This window comes from Callithrix jacchus, chromosome 3, assembly GCF_049354715.1.
Source record: "Callithrix jacchus isolate 240 chromosome 3, calJac240_pri, whole genome shotgun sequence".
NCBI classification, from domain to species: domain Eukaryota; kingdom Metazoa; phylum Chordata; class Mammalia; order Primates; family Cebidae; genus Callithrix; species Callithrix jacchus.
This window is the reverse complement of record NC_133504.1, coordinates 187862524-187882500: the sequence shown is the minus strand read 5'-3', so window position 1 is coordinate 187882500 and position 19977 is coordinate 187862524. Positions and strand designations below refer to the sequence as shown.

At 52.5% G+C, this 19977-nt stretch overlaps 1 protein-coding gene across 10 annotated transcripts in view; it reads right to left on the bottom strand.

The window, feature by feature from the left end:
* The window catches only part of SORCS2 (sortilin related VPS10 domain containing receptor 2), a 575162-nt gene that overhangs the window by 105392 nt on the left and 449793 nt on the right, over positions 1 to 19977 (bottom strand). For all 10 annotated transcript variants that reach the window (XM_035294142.3, XM_035294144.3, XM_035294143.3 and 7 more), the window contains exon 4: positions 5667 to 5831. In XM_035294142.3, the coding sequence (XP_035150033.3) occupies positions 5667 to 5831 (165 nt within the window). The remainder of the gene's footprint in view (positions 1 to 5666; positions 5832 to 19977) is intronic.

Sequence of the window (19977 nt, the reverse complement as noted above, 5' to 3'; positions counted from 1 at the left end):
TTCACCCCATATTAGGGATCTCCTCCCACCCACTGCCAGCACTTTTACTATTTCTTTAATATGGATAAATGCAAACTAAGGTTGGGGGGGACTGTGAGGGTTTTTTTTTCTTTCTTGTCATAGGTGATCATCTTTATTGCTCTGACGATGTATTCAAAAGTAAACATACATTCTGATCCATTCTTTAAGCCCCTGTTCAAACATTCCTCCTCCAAGAAGTCTTCCCTGATTGGCCACCCAAAGGTGTCTTCTCTGCCCTACTAAGTTTCTGAAAGGCAATCCTGGGCTCAGATCAATTTCTCACAGTGCCGGGAAGAAGTGCTTGATGGGGAATAAAATACAATAAAATAGAAAAGTGAGTTTATGCTTCTAGAAGTACCCAAGGCTCTGCCTTAACAAGCAGGTCTGAGGACCAAGCACACTGAAAACAGGTTGGCCAGCTTCACGTCAGCAGCCCCCAGGAAGCTGGTGTGGGAAGGGACTGCTGGGCTCTCACCGACTGCCAATCCCAAGGGCCTGCTGTGGTCGGCTGAGGCTTGGAAGAAATGTGCATTATGCTGTTCACCCAGGAAGGCTGTCCAGGCTCCAAGTAAAGCAGCCTCAGAGTGACCCATACTGTAATGAGTGTAAGAGAAGCATCGTGCAGTCACGGAACAGGGCAGTCTGAGGGTAGGTGGACAGGTGTTCGCTGGAGGCAGGGCCGGCATCTGGGAAGGACGAGGTAGGGAAGGAAAGGGAGGAAGCCTTTGGCTTTGCACAAATCTGCAAATCCTTGGAACGGAGTCACTGTGTCCACTCCACTGACTCTAGGCTTGGCTGGAGTGAGGGGAGGTGGTGTTTCCCGGGTCAAAGCTGTATGCTAAAGCTGCGTTTATAGTTTGCTCTGTAACCCTGGAGCCTCTGCCCTCCGCCATGAGAATAGCATGCTCCCTGCGTAAGAGTCCTGTACAGACCCAAACTCCACCAGCAACCAGGGGCCTCATCCAGCCAATCCCAGCAAAGCCAACAAGAGCCCTAGGTAACCCACAGAGCCCCAGGAAGAAGAAATAATGCTTTTTCTGTAAGCCATTGAGCCTGGGGCTGTGTTACTCAGTGTGATTGCTGCCGATGGCTGCCTAATACACCTGATTTGTTGGAGCCAAAGCTGGTGTGTTCCACCACACCACCCTGCTTCCCGGGAATTAGAGAGCCTTGAAGAACTGCACAGCCCCCTCGAAAACTGAAGCCCTGTTGTCATTGTTATTAATTCCCTCAAATTCCTCATTCCTTACAGCTGCAACTAAGCCTTTTTCTTTCCTTAAGTCAGAAAAGAACCAAAGCAAATAACTGAGATTTCAGCTCCATTAATTTTTCAGGGCACCATAAATTAAAGAGCAATTGCAATGCAGTCAATTTCTGCGGGAAAATAAGTCTCCGTGATTGTGCTTTAGTCTAATTACATGGAAGGCTAAGTAGCGCTATTAATACCCAGAAGCACAAGCTATCCTCAAGGAAGGTGCCAGGAGCAAAGAGGCAGCCCAGGAAGCTGGGAAATGCAGACACCAGTCAGGGAAGACCAAACCTTGGCAAGGGGGCCAGGTCCTGTCGAGAGCCATGGCAAAGCCCAGCCAGGAATCTTCACTTGTGGACCACTCACCTGGACAGTCCCTATTGGTAGAAATTTATCATTCATTCATCTAACAAACTGTCTGCCATTCATCCATCATCCATCCACCATCCATCTATCCATCCATCTGTCCATCCATCCATCATCCATCCCTATCCACCCATCTATCCATCCATCTTCCATTCATCCACACATCTATCCATCTACCACCCCCATCCATCCATCCACCATCCATCTATCCATTCATCCACCCATCCATCCATCTATCATCCATCCATCCACCCATCCAACTGTCCACCCACCCATGCAACCACCTATCCATCCATCCCCATCCACCCACCCATCTACCCATCCATCCATCCCCATCCACCCATCCATCCATCCCCATCTACCCATCCATCCATCTGTCCACCCACCCATGCAACCACCTATCCATCCATCCCCATCCGCCCACCCATTCATCCACCCATTCATCCCCATTTACCCATCCATTCATCCATCCATCCATCCACCCATCCACCATCCATCCATCCCTATCCATCCCCTACCTATCCATCCATCCCCATCCATCTACCCACTCATCTACCCATTCATCCCAATTTTCCCATCCATTCCCATCCATCCATTCATCCATCCATCTACCCATCTATTCATGTACCCATCCATCCATCCACTCTACACGTATCCACCATCCATCCCCATCTACCCATCCACCCATCCATCTACCCATTCATCTACCCACCCATCCATCCACTCATCCATCCATCCTCATCCACCCATCCATCCACCCACCCATCCATCCCCATCAACCTTCTATCCATCCATCCATCCATCCACCCACCCTACATCCATCCACCATCCATCCCCATCCACTCATCCACCCATCCATCCATCTACCCCCATCCACTCATCCACCCATCCATTCATCTACCCACCCATCTATCCCCATCCATCCATTCATCCATCCTCCCATCCATCCACCCATCTATCCTACACCCATCCACCATCCATCCACATCCACCCATCCACCCACCCATCCATCCATCCACCCACCCTACACCCATCTGCCATCCATCCCCATCCACCCATCCACCCATCCATCTACCCAACCATCCATCTATCCACCCTCCCATCCATCCCCATTCATCCATCCATCTACCCACCCATCCATCCCCATCCATCCATCCACCCACCCTACACCCATCCACCATCCATCCCCATCTACCCATCCATCCATCTATCCACCCACCCATCCATCCCCATCCATCTATCCATCATCTATATATCTATCCATTCATTCATCTGTCCATCTCTCCTTACCCATTCATCCATCTACCCACCCACCCTCAATCTATTCATCCAACTAATATTTTCAGCCAGACAATTTAGATTAAAATGGTGAAAAAGACCAGACACCTTCCCTGCCTTCAAGGAGCTTGCCCCAAGTGTGTATATTGGGTATAGACAATAATCAAATGATTGCACAAATATATAGTTACCTGACATGGTTTGGCTCTGTGTCCCACCCAAATCTCATCTCAAATTGTAATTCCCATGCATGGAGGAATGAACCTGGTGGGAGGTGACTGGCTCACAGGGGCAGTTTCCCCCACACTGTTCTTGTGTGATAGTGAGTGACTTCTCATGAGATCTGATGGTTTAAAAGTATTTTTGAGTTCCCAACCTGCGCTCTCTCTCTCCTGATGTCTTGTGAAGATGATGCCTGCTTCCCCTTCCCCTTCCACCATGATTAAGTTTCCTGAGGCCTCCTCACCCATGCAGAACTTTGAGTCAATTAAACCTCTTTCTTTGTAAATCAGTCTCAGGTAGTTCTTTACAGTAACGTGGATATGGACTAACAGATACCCATGGTGATCAGTGTTGAGAAAGAGAAGCACAGGAGCATGGAAGAGTGTAAAATGCTGGGGCCCAAGCTGGCCTAGGGTGCACAGGGAAGGCTGCCGATGTGGGCGGCTTCCGTTTGCCCTCCAGGTTCATGCTGGCTCTTTCCAACCCTTCTCTGACCCTGGGAGCTGACCTATGTAGACAGATCCACCCTTCGCTGGCCCTGAGACTGACCTTTTTCCTCTAGCCTCCGGTTGGAGTCAGCCTGTGGGAAGCCTCAGTGCACTGGAGAGAGACAGACATGTGCTATTCCTCTTGTTCCCTGACCATTCAGCCCAGTTTGGCTCAGTTGTTCCACCCAGAGCTGGGCCTCCTACTGGAACCCTTCCTGCAACTGTGCAGCCCACACCTCCAATTGGGCAGAGGTGCTAGGTTCAGAGTGGCCCCAAAAGGTATCCATGTCCTAATCCTTAGAACCTGTAGCCATCACCTCACAGGGCAGAAAGGGAGCCTGCAGATGGGACTGTTGAGGTCTCCAGATGTGAAGATTACCCAGGCTATCTGCATGGGCCCCAAACAAAATCCCAAGTCCTTACAGAAAGCAGGGGCAGAGGGAGATTCACACACACACACGCACACACACACTCACACATGCACTCACCTACACACTCATGCACACTCACACAAACACCACACATGCTCACATAGGCTCTCACCCACACACACTCGTGTACACTCCTACAAATACCCACACACGCTCACATAGGCTCTCACACTCACATACCCACACCCCAACATGCTCACATACAGTTTCACACTTCCAAATAACCACACACTCACAGGCTCTCACACATGCACACCCCCATCCACACCCCCACTCACATGCACTTTCACACATATGCTCACATCCACACCCACACTCACCCATTCTCACACTTAAACACACCCACACCCACAAACTCACATACACTTTCATGCAATCACCCTCTTACATCCACACACATTCACACACTCAAATACACCCTTATATCCATGCTGTCACACTCAAACACAACTTCACCCACACACATACCCACTCACATACACTTTCACACCCACAGCCACATACGCTCATACATTCACAGTCACACCCACACCCATGAACACATATGTGAACACACATTCACATCCACACCTACTCTCATATACACATTTACACACACATTAACAGACTCCCACACACCTACACACCACATTCACAAACACATTCACATTCACACATTCACACACATTCACCCAGGCACACACATTTACACTAACCCCCACCAGCTACAAACCAACACCTTCACACATGTTCACACCCACCACACACACATTCACACTCACCCACTCACAATGGCACACCCATGCACTCACACACACATGCACACACACAGTAGGCAGTGTGGAGGTGGGGCAGAGGGAGGTGTGAGGACACCCTGAAGGAGATACTGGCAGCTGCCAACAGCTGGAAGAGGCAGGTCGTACTCCTCCCTAGAGCCCAGTGGGAGTGCGCCCCACTGACACCTTGATCTTGGGCCAGCGACACTGGTTTGGGACTGTGGGCCCCCAGGACTGTGAGAGAGTAAGTTTCTGTTGCTCTAAGCCAGCAGCCTGTGGCCATTTGTTCCCACAAAGCCCTCCCCAGCCTCAGAACCCACGTGGGTGGCCCCCAGCTCCCCACTCTCCCGGGGACGGGGCCTCAGTTCTCTGCTGAGCCCCATAGATACAGCTCCCAGAGGAGGGGATGCTGATTTGGGGTCTGAAGAACAAGCCACCACCCTTAGTGAGGGTGGAAGAGATTTCAGGCTGAGGGAAAGGCCCTGTGAGGCCTGGTGAGGGTGTCAGGAATGTTCCAGAAGTGGAGAAAGGCCTTGTGACTGGTGGGCAGAGAGGGATGGTGATGGGCATGATCCTCATCGCCTGCCACTCACTGGCTCCTCTCCAACCTCTGAGCCCCATGCTCCACCCACCACCACTTCATTCAGCTCCCACGGCACAGCAAAGCAGGCGAGGTCCCTCGAGGTTGCACCAAGGAGGGCGATGGTCCAGCATCCCAGCTGGCAGCCCCGGGAGGCTCCTCCTCAAGCAGCCCAGGGGCTCTGGGTCCCACGTGCTCCAAGCAGGCACTCGCCTCTGGGTGGGTGGAGCGAACCCCAGCCCCACAGAGCACGCCAGTGGCACCCACACATCTTACCTTGCTCTCCCTTGTGTAGGCGAGGATCTTGTCTTCCTCCTTGGGATGAAAAATCAGTGTTTCCACGAAGAAGGGAACGGGCTGCTTCTGAAAGGTGGCGCCTTCGTCCGTGCTGAGGAATAGGCTCTGGTCCCCGTCACTGAGTGAGGAGCTGACGAGGATAACCTGAAACACAGTGGGTGGTGAGGCCTGGGCAGGGAGCGCCTCTCCCCAACCACTGACACCAGGGAAGAGTGCCCAGAAGGGCAGCCTGTTCCCAGCCCGGCCGGCTCAGCCTAACTGTAGCCATCCATTCACGGGGTACCCGGGCCGGCCCTCACCCCTGCAACCAGGGAGGAGATGTCAAGAAATGGCGGGTTCACTCCCAACCTGGCCGGCTCAGTGCCGATCACAGCCATTTATTCACTCATTCACCCATTCATTCATCAAGTGCCTGGGAGGGGTGCCCAGAAATGGCGGGTCCATCCCCAACCTGGCCGGCTCAGTGCCAATCACAGCCATTTATTCACTCATTCATCTATTCATTCATGGAGTGTCTGGCCCTGGTTTCACACACCAGGGAGGGGTGCCCAGAAATGGCAGGTCCACTCCCAACTCAGCCGACTCAGCCTAACTGCAGCCATACATTCATGCATTCATTCATTCACTAATTCATTCATTCATAAGTACCTGGGCTGGGCCCCCCCACACATCAGAGAGGGGGTACCACAGAAATGGTAGGTCCCACCCAAACCCAGCTGGCTCAGTGCTAATCATAGCCTTTCATTCATTCATTCATTTATTCATTCATGGAGTGCAGGGCACTGTTCTGGACGCTGAGGCTCCACTGTAAATGCAGGGTTCATGGCCTCTGCCCTGAATGTGAATCCATTCCAGAGAGCCAAGACAGGTGAACACTCAGAGACCCTGTCTAAAGCTCTGTCTCAGGGACAGCTGCTCCAAAGCAGGACCAGGACAGATGGGGAGGTAGTGACTGGGTGGGGCCCACTACTTCCAGCAGAGGAGAACGCTGAGCCGGGGTCCCTGGGGAACTCAGGGGCAGGCCCGAGGGGCTGATGTAGGGATGGAGAGGGGAGGCAGACATGGGGCTGGAGCAGCAGCCAGGGCTCAGGCCTAACAGGCCTCAGAGGTACAGTGGATTGTATGGTGACCCCAGAAAGATTTGTCAACATCCCTACCCCCAGTACTTGTGACTGATCTCACTTGGAAATAGGGACTTTGGAGACGTGGCTAAGCATCTCAGGATGAAGCCATCTGGATTTGCGGTAGACCCTAAATTCAATAACGGGTGTCCTTATAAGGAGAGGGAAGGTGGGAATGCAGACAGAAGGTGACACACAGGCAGAGGCGGAGATGGGGGACGCATCTGCAGGTCACCACGGCTGTGAACTGCCAGCAGCACAGAAACCTGGGAGTGGTACAGAACGAAGAGTCCCTCTGAACCCCTAGACGGAACCAGCCCAGCAGACATGTTGGACTCCCAGCCTCCAGACTGTGAGGGGATACACGGCTGCTATTTTCAGCCCCCACGTGTGTGGGTCTTTGCCACGGCAGCCCCAGTAAATACACCCAAGAGCTCTGCCAACTGGGGATCCTACTATTTGGGGCGGGAGGTCTCCAGGGAGGCGTGAGGAAGGGAGGGGGTGGGCTCGTTTAGGTTTTCAAAGGGGCCACACAGGAGTGGGTCATTTCGGAGGAGATCCCCTTATCCTGGCTGGATTTGGTGGCTTGGTGAGATTCAGGATATCACATCTCTACATTCGGAATGACAGAGACCCAGACACTCACGGGGGCCCCGGGGCCACTTTGTTTTGCAATTGGCAGACAAGGCGGCAGATAAAACTTACCTGAGGTCACACAGCCATGGAATTTGAACCAGGTTACCCAGAGACTCAGTGTGCACCCCTCACTCCAACCCTACGAGCACACAGGGTCTATTCGTTCATTCCCTCATTCAACAAACATGTAGAGTCCTGGCCTACACAGGCACTGGGGCCTGCAGGGATGGGGGTGAGGCAGGAGAACAGCTGCGGCTGTACTGGACATGTTTCTCGTCCTAACGGGGGACCCAAAGCAAGTCCCAAAGGAACTATCCCTTTGGAGTCAAACACTGGAGTCCAGAGCACTGTTCTTAGCCACATGCTATGGGTGCGCCCATGCAGGATGGGGCATTGAAGCTGGGCCTCACTCGGGGCTGGGTGGGACCAGTCCTGCCGAAGATGAGCACAGCTTTCCTGGGAAGGACAGTGGGCAATGGCACGAGGTGACTACGGTGGCCTTCCCAGACCGCAAGGTATGTCCAGAAGACAATTAAGCTCACGGAGCAAAAATCAATAGGCTGCACACTGCGCCTGCCTTTAAGTGAATGATGGTGATTCCATAGATTCCTTCCAGGGAAACCTTCATGAACTCCCCAGCTATGGTCATTAATCTCCATCAGCACAAAACCCTGCCTTCCCAGCACACCAGGGGCCTGACAGAGACCAGCGTGGCCTCCGTGGAGAGCGATTCCTTGGACAACTTTGGTCCCTGAAATGGGGACGTGGTGCATGCTCAGAGCTGTGCCTCTTGGTGTGGTTTATCCATAGGAAAAAATACGAGGAGGAGCTGAGGGCCGGTGAGGGGAGCCTTCCATTACGTCATAATGTTGGCAGAGAACACGTAACCACTGGGGAGCTTCTGTGCTCACGATGAAAGGACAGTGCAAGATGACAAGGAAGCATTCTACTGCACACACCACACTGACACACGGGAAAGCCATCTGTTACAATTCTGTTAGTGGCAAGTGACTGGAGAAGTAGGTATGACTTTATCAAGGGGAAGGGCCCAGAAATGAGAACGGAAGGCAGCTTGGTGGGACATAACAGCAATCAGCCTAAGTGGCGGAACCAGCAGGGATTTAGTTTTTCACTTGGATACAATCGTTTCAGATTTACAGAAAAGTTGCAGATAGCCCAGGGAGCTCCCTGCTGGCTGGGGACAATGAGGCACAGGGAGGTCACATGGATGGTCAGGACAGAGCCGACGTCGGGAGTGGAGCATCTGACTCCAGAGCCCTGTTCTCTGCCACACTCTGCAGGGCCCCCTGCAGGACGGGGCGTTTTAGCTGAGTCCCAGGGTTCCTGTCTACACCACACCCTGCTCCCCTGTTATTAACACCTCGCATCAGCCTGGGACATGCACCACAAGAGGACGCCAGCATTGGCACATCAGTGTTCTCCAGACACCACGCTTTGTCCAGATTCCTGAGTATTCCCTTATCCTGTTCCAGGACACCGCAGCACATCATAAGCTGGGACAGTCTGGGGACTTTCTTTGTGCCGGATGACCTTGTGAGCTCTGAGGAGGGCTGGCCAGGCATGCTGGAGGATGTCTCTCCCATGTGGGTCTGTCCGATGTTCTTCTGGGCATCAGATGGGGCTGGGGATTCTTGGGAGGAGGGCTGCAGGGATGAGTGAGATGCCTCACACTGGGCCTGGCCATCGGCAGACTCGCCACTGATGGCGCTGCTCTTCCCAGCCGGGGTCCTGTGTGTCAGGCTCTCCCTGGTGGAGCCACACTCTTCTCCTTTCCACACTGTCCTCTAGGAAGAAAGTCACCAGGCACAGCCCACGCTTGAGGGGTAGAAGTTAACACCCACCTCGAGCATGGAAGAGCCACATCGACGATTTGGAATTCTTTAGCGTGGAGAGGTTTGTCTCTTCCCCTCCATGATTTACTCATTCAATCATTTATTTATGTTAATGCGAGCTCATGAATATTTGACACTTTACTTGTAATCGGAGACTGTTCTGAAATTTTGTTGCTCAAACAGCTCCAGCTCTGGCCCCGGGAAGCCCCGTCAGCTGGGCCTTGTGTCCCTGTGCCATGCCCCCATCATCCTTCTCCTTCCCAAGGTTCTGCTTCTTCTTATGTTTTTTTGAAACAGAGTCTCGCTTTGTTGCCCAGGCTGGAGTGTAGCAGTGCGATCTCAGCACACTGCAGCCTCCACCTCCCAGGTTCGAGCAATTCTCTTGCCTCAGCCTCCTGAGTAGCTGGGATTATAGGTACCCACCACCACACCTGGCTAATTTTTGCATTTTTAACAGAGACGGTGTTTCACCATGTTGCCCAGGCTGGTCTCAAACTCCTGATCTCAGGTGATCCAGCCGCCTTGGCCTCCCAAAGTGCCGGGATGACAGGCATGAGCCACGGTGCCCCACTTGCCCCTCCCAAGTTTCTGCATACGCTGCGCGTGGGTTCCCCGGATAACCAGAAGAAGGAAGGAAGTCCTCGGGCTCATTCATCATCCATTCAACTTTGACCCCCACATCTGGCTCCATCTATGCCATTTGCTCAGGGAAGCCTCAAATTCCCCTCATTAAAGCACCTTCCCCATGATACAGTTTTCCAAATGTTCCAACCAGGCAACTATGTGTCTGCCCTCCTAATTGGCCTATGCGCCATTTTTGTACCTTGAGAAAAAACAGGGCTGACACGGAGCTGGCCGTGAGTCCTGCCCGACGGATGCATCCAGGAACAAGCGGATGAGCGATGCCAGCTCAGTCTGCGAAGTCCTAAGGGAATTATTTGTTTGCTTTTCAGCTTTGGGAGGAAAACAGTATCAACATTTAAGCAGCCGGGAGAGCAAAACTCATAGAAAAACCTCCTCCACCTATTCGTCTTCACCACTTAAAGTTTTGCACATGAATGAAGGCTCGTTCGTTCGTTCGTTCATTCATTCATTCAGTCATTCTTCCACATTGCAAAACCACATGGTCCAAGCAAGAATTTAGGTAAACACGGGGCTCTGCGGAGTACCCAGGTGCTGGGCAGGTACAAAGGCAGGTAGGAGGGCTTCCTGGAGGTGGTGACACCCAGTTGAGTCTTGAAGAATGGATGGAAAATGGACTGGTAGACCTGGGGGATGGGGCTTCAGGCACAGAGGACAGCATGACCTTCAGGGCAAGCAGGTGGGGGTCCCTGCCCTGCCTCTCGTCCAGCCTCACCTCCCACCCCTCAGGCTCCTGGCATCACAGCCATGGCAAACTCCTTGTGTGCCTCCAATTAGTGGAGGCCGTTTGCATCCCGATGACCACTTGCACGTGTACTATTCCCTCTGGGTGGAATGTATGGTGGGACCAAGACACCCCACCCCTGCCACTGGTGACTCATAGCCAAACCTTCAATTTTCAAAATGACATAAAATCCACGTGTGATCAGATCAAAATAGCTTCTTCTAAATTTTCTGAACAACCTCAACGAAATGTTTCTCGTTCATATATGTGAGCCTGTTTTGATGCTCAGATGCTCTTCCCCTTGTTATCTGCTCATTGAGCACCCTGTTCTGCTCATTTCAAAGGTCACCTCTTCCAGGAAGCCCTCTATGATTGGGAGTTATTCCACTCCTTCCTCTCACCCCTCCAGCATCTTGTGCATACATAGGCTACAGCCTGGTGGCCCTGGTGTCCTCCTGGTGGCTCTGCTTCTGCTGCCGGCCTCCCAGCCTGGCAGTGCTCATGTCTTCATCACTGCCATTTCCCCGGGACTGTGATCCCAATGAATGGGCTTTGGCGTTATTCACACACAGCCAGTGGGAGCTCTGGGTACAGGGCTTGCTTCTCCATCACCGCCCCTTTCCACACAGTCCACACCCTCCATTCGGCCTGGGCTCTGCAGGTGGTGACACAGCGGTGAGAGGAGAAAAGCTCGAGGAAGTGACTCCAACCTGGGTCCCGGCCATCTGGGCCTGGGCTATTTTTAGTGCCGAGTCGGGAAAGTGAGCCGGGAAAGATGGGGAGAGGAAAGTGCTGACAGGAAGGGATTATTGGAGCAAAGAAAACAAATCAATTAGCACCATGCCAGGCGGAGCTGGCAGTTGCTCCCCCAAATCAGGAACCAGCCTCTATTTTAAAGGATGTATTTTTGCCGCTTACTATTCTGGGGGAGACATATGTACCTGCACTGGGTTCTGGGGGCCCAGGAGGCTGGGTTTTTGAAATTAGAGGCGACATTCTAAAATATGGTGACGAGAAATGCTTGACAAATTCATTTGACTAAGAGCCAGTGATTCGAAGCGGGAGTCTGAGAAATGGGAGCACAGCGTATGGGGCTTTGCACATAGTCAGGAGCAGATACAGGGTCAGGGAAGCCCGTATTTTATTAAATACTCACAGCATACCTGCTAGGTGGGTGCGATTATCCCCATTTCTCAGATGGGAAAACAGGCCAGAGAGCCTGTGTTCCCCATGGGAGATCGCACAGACAGCTTTTCCCCTGACGTCTGTGTCACCCCTACAAACACTGCGGTCAATGGCATCCTTCCTTGCACCTGCCAGGAAGGCAGCTGGCCAGCACTGGGTCCCAACGCAACAGGCTTGGAAGAGTCTAAAGAGATCCCTCCTGCCCCCAGAGACTAGCAGTGTCTTCAAGAAGTCTGCAGGGCAGGTCTGTCCAGGGCTTTCGAGATGGATTTCCAACTCTGTGAAGAGGGAAGGTGAGGCTGGGAGGGAGGGGTCCCCATTCCTTCTTTCCTCTCGGCCCCCTTGCCCATTCTGGAGGGGACTGACTAACTCATTCAGCCCAGATGTGCAGAGCCCCGGGCTGGGAGCTGAAATCCATGGGATTCCTGGCCCCCTGGGAGGTCACAGCAGACAGGAAGATCACCGAGTAGGTCTGAGAGGTGTACTCATCAGGGCAGCCCTGAGCAGAGAGGGCCCCTCACCCAGCCTGGACCAAAGTGGAGGAGACACCACCCATCAGGAGCATTTCTGCAGATGACACAGCTCACACGGGGTGGGCCAGAGTTGACTCTGCAAAAAGATGCCCCAGAGAGACCAAGGGCAGGCCCTGGGAGACACTGAGCTGGCCCTGCCATGCCCTCCCTGCCGGGCCAGGAGGTCCATCTGAAGCCGAGGCCTGGATGCCCCTCTCTGGCTCCTCACAATGAGTCTATACCTCCCTATCCCAGCTGGCCTCTTGCTTGAACCAGCATGTCAGAAGCACCCCCGTGATCCAGCCCTGCAGGAGCCGGCTATGGCCCTGCCCCAGGCTGCAGGACGCTGCCGAGTCCCCTTCCCTGGCCCGTGCTATCTTCCTGCTGCAGGGCTTCCAACCCAGCTTCTCCAAAAGGTGGTGCCAACACCCCAGTCTGCCTGGCAGCAAAGCTTATCATATCCCAACTCTCAACTCTCCAAGTTAAAAAAAAAAAAAAAATGGAAAACAAACAGCATCCAGAAACCACTTCTGGCCCCTGCTAGAGCTCTGGCTTACACGCAGCTCTGCAGACCTCTGGTTTCCATTCACAAACCTCTGTCCCAGGGAGGATGCTTTTAGTCTGCCCTTTACCAAGTTTAGCCTCAAGGATTGGTGTCATTTGGATTTGCCTTTCTATTTCAAACCCCATTGCCCAGTCTACTCCTGGCCCAGCTCAGGGTACAGACGACCTGGCTTTGCTGCTGAGCGAGGCAAACAGTGGAGGCGAAAATATACTGCAGCCTCCACCCCCGGATCTGAAATTAGAATCTTCCCAGAGTGTCTCATCCAAGCCTGTGTGAGTCACAACGAGCAGAAAGCATTCTCCCTCCCGGTGCTTCCCCTGCGGCTGAATGCACACAGCCCGCTGGATGTTCAGCACACACGCCATCAGTGAGTGCTGGTGATTTAGGAGAAAGTCACCCCCGCAATGGCCATGTTCAGGTGACCCTGAGTGCTGTAGAGGTCCCAGGATGCAGAGTCTGACTCTGATGTGGCCTTAGGCAAGTCCCTTTCCTCACTGTTAACTCGGAGATAATAATCTCTTCTGTGCTGAGGTTCCCAATGAGGCAAACGCTTGCAAGTGTCATAGAACTACGAGGGGTCTTCATTCCTTTTGTTGCTTTCTCCAACTAGAAAGAAAGATCTATGCTTGGAGAAATCACAGGTGGTCTGCAGGTTCATTCCTGCTGGGGCCCTTCACAGTCTCCCAGGTGCTCCTGGGGCTCAAGACTCACTCCCAGACTCCCCTGCAGACGTGGCTCCCACGCATTATGAGTTGCAACAGTGCTGGGCTGTGTCCAGGTCCCAGAGGCTCACCACACCCTCACAGTCTGTATATGAATGGGTCTCACTTTGCCGGATACCCTTGGCCAACTTCTCACTGCCTGCAGGGCAGGGCCCAGGGGGACATGCCAGTGGCTGGGGGTGAAGAGGAGGCTGTGGTGGTTAACCAGGTGAGGTAACCTGGTGACCTGGCCTTGAGCAGAGGTAGTAAAACTGGAGGGGAGAGGTAGTAAGCAGAACTCAAGGACACCTTGGAGTTACAGTTCAGAGGCTTTGCTGGGACATAAATAAAACGGGGAAATACGAGAGCACACTAAGTTTCAGGCTTGGGTCAAAGGGTAGCTGCTGGTGCTTCGCAGAGATTGGGGTACAGGAGGAAGAACTGGTGACAGAAATGAAGCTGAGGTCAGTGTGAGCTGCTGAGGCTCCTGAGGTACACCTGAGTGGAGGAAGGGGAGGGGTTTGATAAATGAGGTGGGCTGGAAAGGAAATTTGCACGGGGGGAAAGGCATTTGGAAGCTCCATGGACAAACTCCTGGCTGAGGGTCCTGAGGATCAGCTCACCCAGGCATGGTGGAAAGTGAGAAAAAGAACTGGCCTTGGATGGAGACCAGAGGGACCCTGCAGAGATCAGCCTGTAGAGAGTAAGGAGGAAGTGCCGCTGAAGAGGGGTGAGGGGCCCCGGCAGGCGGAGGGAGAGAGCTCAGCTTCCCACCTCCTGACTCTCACCTCCTCCCTCCCCCACCTCTTGGCCGGGCCTGCCCTGCCGCAGCCTCTCTGACTTCTTTCACACCCATGTTTGTTTCACACCCGTGGTGCCTTTCACGTGGCTCTGGCCACCCTGGCCTCAGGCTGGCTCTCTGCTCTGGCTCTGGAGAGCCCCTTCCCAGAGCCTGTGTAGCTGGCTCCTTCTTTTTAAAAATTTGTTTTTATTTGTATTAATATTACTTCGAATGGACCAATCATAACTGTATTCGTTTGTGGGTACGATGTGCTATTTTGATATATGTGTGTGTATATATTCACACACGATGCACAGCATGCAATGATTTAACGAAGCCGATCCACACAGCTGTCACCTCGCCCACTTATTTTCTGAGATGAGACATCTGAGATTTTAAAACAGCAAGGGAAGCAAACTCCAAATAACCAGCTCCTCCTAACCCACGGCGGGCATCGCCAAGGCCACTGCCTCAGAGCGCACCCTCTAAATGGGCCCTGACTCTAGGTCATTCTTTTTTCTGGAAACATCCTTTTAGATTATTATTCTTCATGGCGGTAAAACAGACATGACATACAATGTCCCATGTAGCACACAGTTCAGTGGCGCTAGGTATCCACGCTGCCATGCAGCCGTCACCACCATCCTTCTCTGCAGCCTTTCCATGACCCCAAACTGCAGCTCCGTCTGCAGGAAGCCCAGCCCCCACCCCCTCCCTTTGTGTTCTGTGCTTTCTTCCTGGCCCATCCCCGCATGAGGCTGCGTGCTCAGGGCTGTCTTGTTCACTGCTGAATCCCAAGCCCCACCTGGCACGGAGTCAGGCTCAGGCCATGAGTTCAGTGCTGAACACACTGATGGGATGTATTTCACCCTCATGTCCGGCAGACTTTTAACATTTAAGGGAGGCGGTGCCCTGTTCTGTTCTGTTCTGTCTGTTCTGTCGTGTGTTGATGTCTCAACCCTTCTCAGCCCCACCTGAAGCCCGGGAGCCTGGAAGCCTGGAGACCACATACCCCTCGCTCCCTTAGACCCTGACCCCAAGCTGCCTTCACATGAGCGCTGACAGGCACAAGAGTGGAGACTCCTTGTTCTCCAGCACCTGCTGCAGGCAGGCCCAAGGCTGTGCCAGGGTCTCCAGCATCCTCTCCAGGCCCACCCGCTTGGGTGTAGCAGGAGCTGAGGATTGGCAGCCGTTTCCCAAAGTTCCAGCACGCCCAACCTCCTGCTATTTCCAGTGGCTTCTGTCACCTTCACTCCCATCTACTGTGTAAAGAGGCCTCCAAGTCCTTCTATCAAACCCCTTCCTCCTCCAGACGCTGAAAGTGGTTTCTAACCAAGGCCTGTGAACTATTTTACCAAATAAATACCAACTGGTTTTCTTTTTCTCTCCCCTTCCTTCCTCCCTCTGTTCCTCCTTTCTTGCCTTCCTCCCTCCCTCTCTCCCTCCCTCCTTTCTCCTCTCCTTCCTTCATCCCACCCCTCCATCTGTCCTTCCATGCATCCATCCACTGAGGAGGGACTGTAAGTGTTCACAAGCTGATCTGAAACCTTCTCTTGCATGGACCAGGCCATGCCTTCACGCCGGCCTGCCCAAGGTCTTGGGACTGCCTAACCTCTTCCCTGCTGAGACACAGGAATTTTGCTAAGACATTTTTCGTGGCTCCTCAGCCGACCGAGGCACATCAAGAGTTAACGAGAACTTTGCCCCTCAAATAAAAGCTGTCCGCCAAATAGGAATCGGGGCAGGGCCAAGGTGGAGAGAACTGTTGGCATCATGGTTCCTAAAAGAGATTTGCTCAACTAGGTGGGCGAGGGCCCCATTCACCCCCCCCACGGCATGGGACTTCATGTACCATTCTGAGAAACATGTTGGGAGCCATGCAGACTGATACCAGGGCTTGGGCGGGCAGCGTCGCCCACCCATCCCACGTAGGAATATGTAAGGCCTGGCATTCTCAGCAGCACTGTCCTCTGCTTAGCAGAGGGAATTTTAAAAAATGCACGAAGAGTCTGGGCGCACTGGTAGACACCAGTAATCCCAGCATTTTGAGAGGCCGAGGTGGGTGGATTGCTTGAGTCTAGGAGTTTGAGACCAGCCTGGGCAACAAGGTGAAACCCTGTCTCTCCAAGTACAGAAAAATTAGCCCGACATGGTGGCACGCACCTGTCGTCTCAGCTACTTTGTGGCGGGGTGGGGGTTGCGGTGCTGAGGCAGGGGGATCTCTTGAGCCTGGGAGGTGGAGGTTGTACTGAGCTGAGATCATGCCAGTGTATTCTAGACTGGGCTACAGAGCTAGACCAAGTCTCAAAAAATAAATAAATGAATGAATACAAAATAAAATCCTACAAAGGACAAAAGTCAAGAGAATCATTTTCACTGAGGATGACGACGGAAAAAGCACCACACTTGTGACTCGAACTCCTCATTCACTGAGCACCAGGGACTGTGTTAGCTGCTGGGTTAGGGTGGTGGGCGGGGTGGTACAGGATGAAACCTCCCTCCTGTGGGCTTACAGCTGAGTGTGAAAGACAGGGAGGGAGACAAACAGGAATATGATGGTCTCAGATGGTGGCGAGTGCCGTGAACAAGAGAAAATCAGGCGATTAAAGGACTAATGTGCATGTCTTTATATACACGCGTTCACACATAAATACATGCACGCATATGACACACGCAAACACATGCACGTGCCATAGGAAGGGATGTCCACACGCATGAGTGAATCTGTAGAGACAGAGGCGTGGAGCAGCCCAGAAGGAGAGCAGCACTGGTCCTGGGTGAGGAGATGATGGTGCCTTTTTCTTGCTTTGGAGAATGTTTCTGGCCACATTGCTTAGTCTGTGCCTCACGGCCTAGTGTGAAACATCTGTGGAATGACTAAACACATTTGTGTAAGTCGATATTTTTAAATGAATGTCTTACATTTGTAATTAGGAAAAAATCCAATAAATAATATACTTTTATGAAAGAGGAATGTGTTTGTAAGCAAACGCCTGAGAAAGTCTGCCAGGAAGACGCGTGAAACACTCAGGTTTACTGCTGGGTCGTCTATGAACGGCCAGTTTCCGATACCTTTATTATTTATTTATTTATTCATTCATTTAGAGACAGGGTCTTGCTTTGTCGCCCAGGCTGGAGTCCAGTGGTCTGATCTCAGCTCACTGCAGCCTCCTCTGCCTCCCAGACTTAAGACATCCTCCCTCCTCAGCCTTCCAAATAGCTGGGAGCCACCATGTGTAGCTAATTTTAATTTTTTTTGTAGAGATGGGGTCTCCCTTTATTGCCCAGGCTGGTCTTGAACTCTTGGCCCAAGCAATCTGCCTGCCTTGGCTTCAGACAGTGCTGGGACCACCGATGTGAGCCACTGTGCCTGGCCTATCAATACTTTTAATCCAACTGTCTTTCTTTCCCTCCTCTCTCCGTTCCTCCTTTCCTGCCTCTGTAACTTCTTCCTTCCCTCCCTCCCTCTCTTCCTTCTCTCCGTCCTTCATCCCATCCCTCCATCGTCTTTCCATCATCCATCCCTCCATCCACTCAGGAGTGACTGGAAGGGCTCATGAAGAGAGGAGTGCTGTGTGCTGTGGTTCCAGTGCCCGCTGTGGCTACCTGCTGTAGCCATCTCCATGCAACCCAGCTCCTATGCCCACCTCCTTGGCATGGGTGCCAGTGGCTTCTGGCTCCCAGGCTCGTCTCGGCTTGGACTTGAACTCCTCCTAGTGGGGTGAGAGGCATGGACTGTGTGCCTGGCTCTGTGCTAGGCACCTGCGCCCACAAGGCCTCATTTTATCCTCACAACAGCTACATGTGGGACACATTCTGCTCTGTCTTTTACAGACAAAGGAACAGAAGCTGGGAGTGGTGAGATGACCCACTCATGACCACACGACGTGTGAGCCACACGCTGGCATGAGACGCGGCTCTGTCTGACTTGGAGCTGTCGTCCTGCCTCTGTGATGAGACTTGAGCTGACAAGCATCCAGTGTGATTTAGTGAAACACTCACTCAAACACGATTACAGAATTGACTGTCAGGAAAGGGCTGGTTCCATTTTAATTACTGGCCTGACAATTGCTGAAATGCCAAGAAACATCCTTGACAACATTTGTAAATGTAACGGCACGGCAAACCCTTTCTCTTTGGCCAGAAGGCTGACTTGGAAAATCTTAGGTTTGGTCGATAATAACTAAATAAGGCAAACACATTTCAGCCATATAAACATAACTCATCGTCAATACTTTGTAGCCTTGATTTATTAATCATCTTGCGTGTAGCATTTGTGAGATGAGAGCCCCCGCCATCCTCCTCCGGGATCACTGCTGGTCTCTGTTCCTTAAGGGGCTTTCCACCGAGGCTCTGGAGTGAAGACGGTTTAATCATGTTTTGTTTGCCTGTCTGAAGACATTTTGCAGACAATGCTAGAAGTCTGTTTGCTTGGGCAGAGTGCCGCGGACGGCCGATTCTCCGGAGTGACGGTGCTTCGGAAGATTGCCTTTTATCAGGCCGGTTGCATTAACTACGTACGGCTGGATGTGGGAACACTTTGTTCATTTACCTGGCCCCTAACTGAACAGTGGAAGGCAAGGGAATGTATCTCGGTAGCTTTGTGTTAGGCCTTTTCAGCGGTGATGCTGGCAGCTTCCTGGGCGAAGATGACAGCTTTCAGCTTTTGGAGAGAACCGTGGAATCTCCTAAGACTTTCTCTTCAAATATTTGTGATGAGAAGCCAAGATAGTATTGTGGCTGCTGGTCAAATTGGTTAAGATCTTGCATCAGCTTCAACTAGAAGCCGCTCCTAACGGTTTCTTACCGTTTCCTTATCGTTCCCTTGAAGCTGATGTCTGAAGCCAGAAAGCGAGTCAAGGTCTACACTGAATGGCCAAGGTCATGGTCATCCATTTAGGGACCATTAGTATTCCGTGTCACCGCCTCCTGTTTGGGTGGGGAAGCTACGCTTCTGTCTGGAGGAGCCGCACTCAAGGTCTGTAGGTGACATTGGTTTGAATCACAACTGGCGTGAATGAAGAACTTCCGTATGGCATAGAGTAGACAGCAATGCTGGCAGTGAATAGCTGTGCATAGAATTTATCTATGCCGGGCGCGGGACCAAATGCTTTCTTCATATTTTCAGCCACCACCGATGAGGTAGTTGTCATTATTATCCCTGTTGAATGGCCCCAAGTGAGTCCTAGAGAGGGCGGTCGCCACCCAGGGGCATAGGTTCACGGGTAGAGCCCTGACCGCCACTGCAGAGGTGGATATGGGACACACGCTGATCTTCCTCCTCTTGACTTCTGCATCCACTGAACCTGTGAGGACCAGGGCTGGGGGTGGAGCCAGGAGCAACCCAGTCGTGTCTGGTCCATGGAGCACACAGTCTAGTGAGCAGACAAAGACTGATGAAGCACGTGAGCAGCAGTTATGCTCCCCAGCAAGGCCTCGGTCACTGGACCAGAGGGTCAAGACCACAGAGGCAGCCAGGTAGGCAGGTGACCCATCCAGCAGGAAGGGGACGAAGAAGCCATGGGATGCGGAGGAGGAGATGGGCACGTGAGCGGGAGTTATGCTCCCCA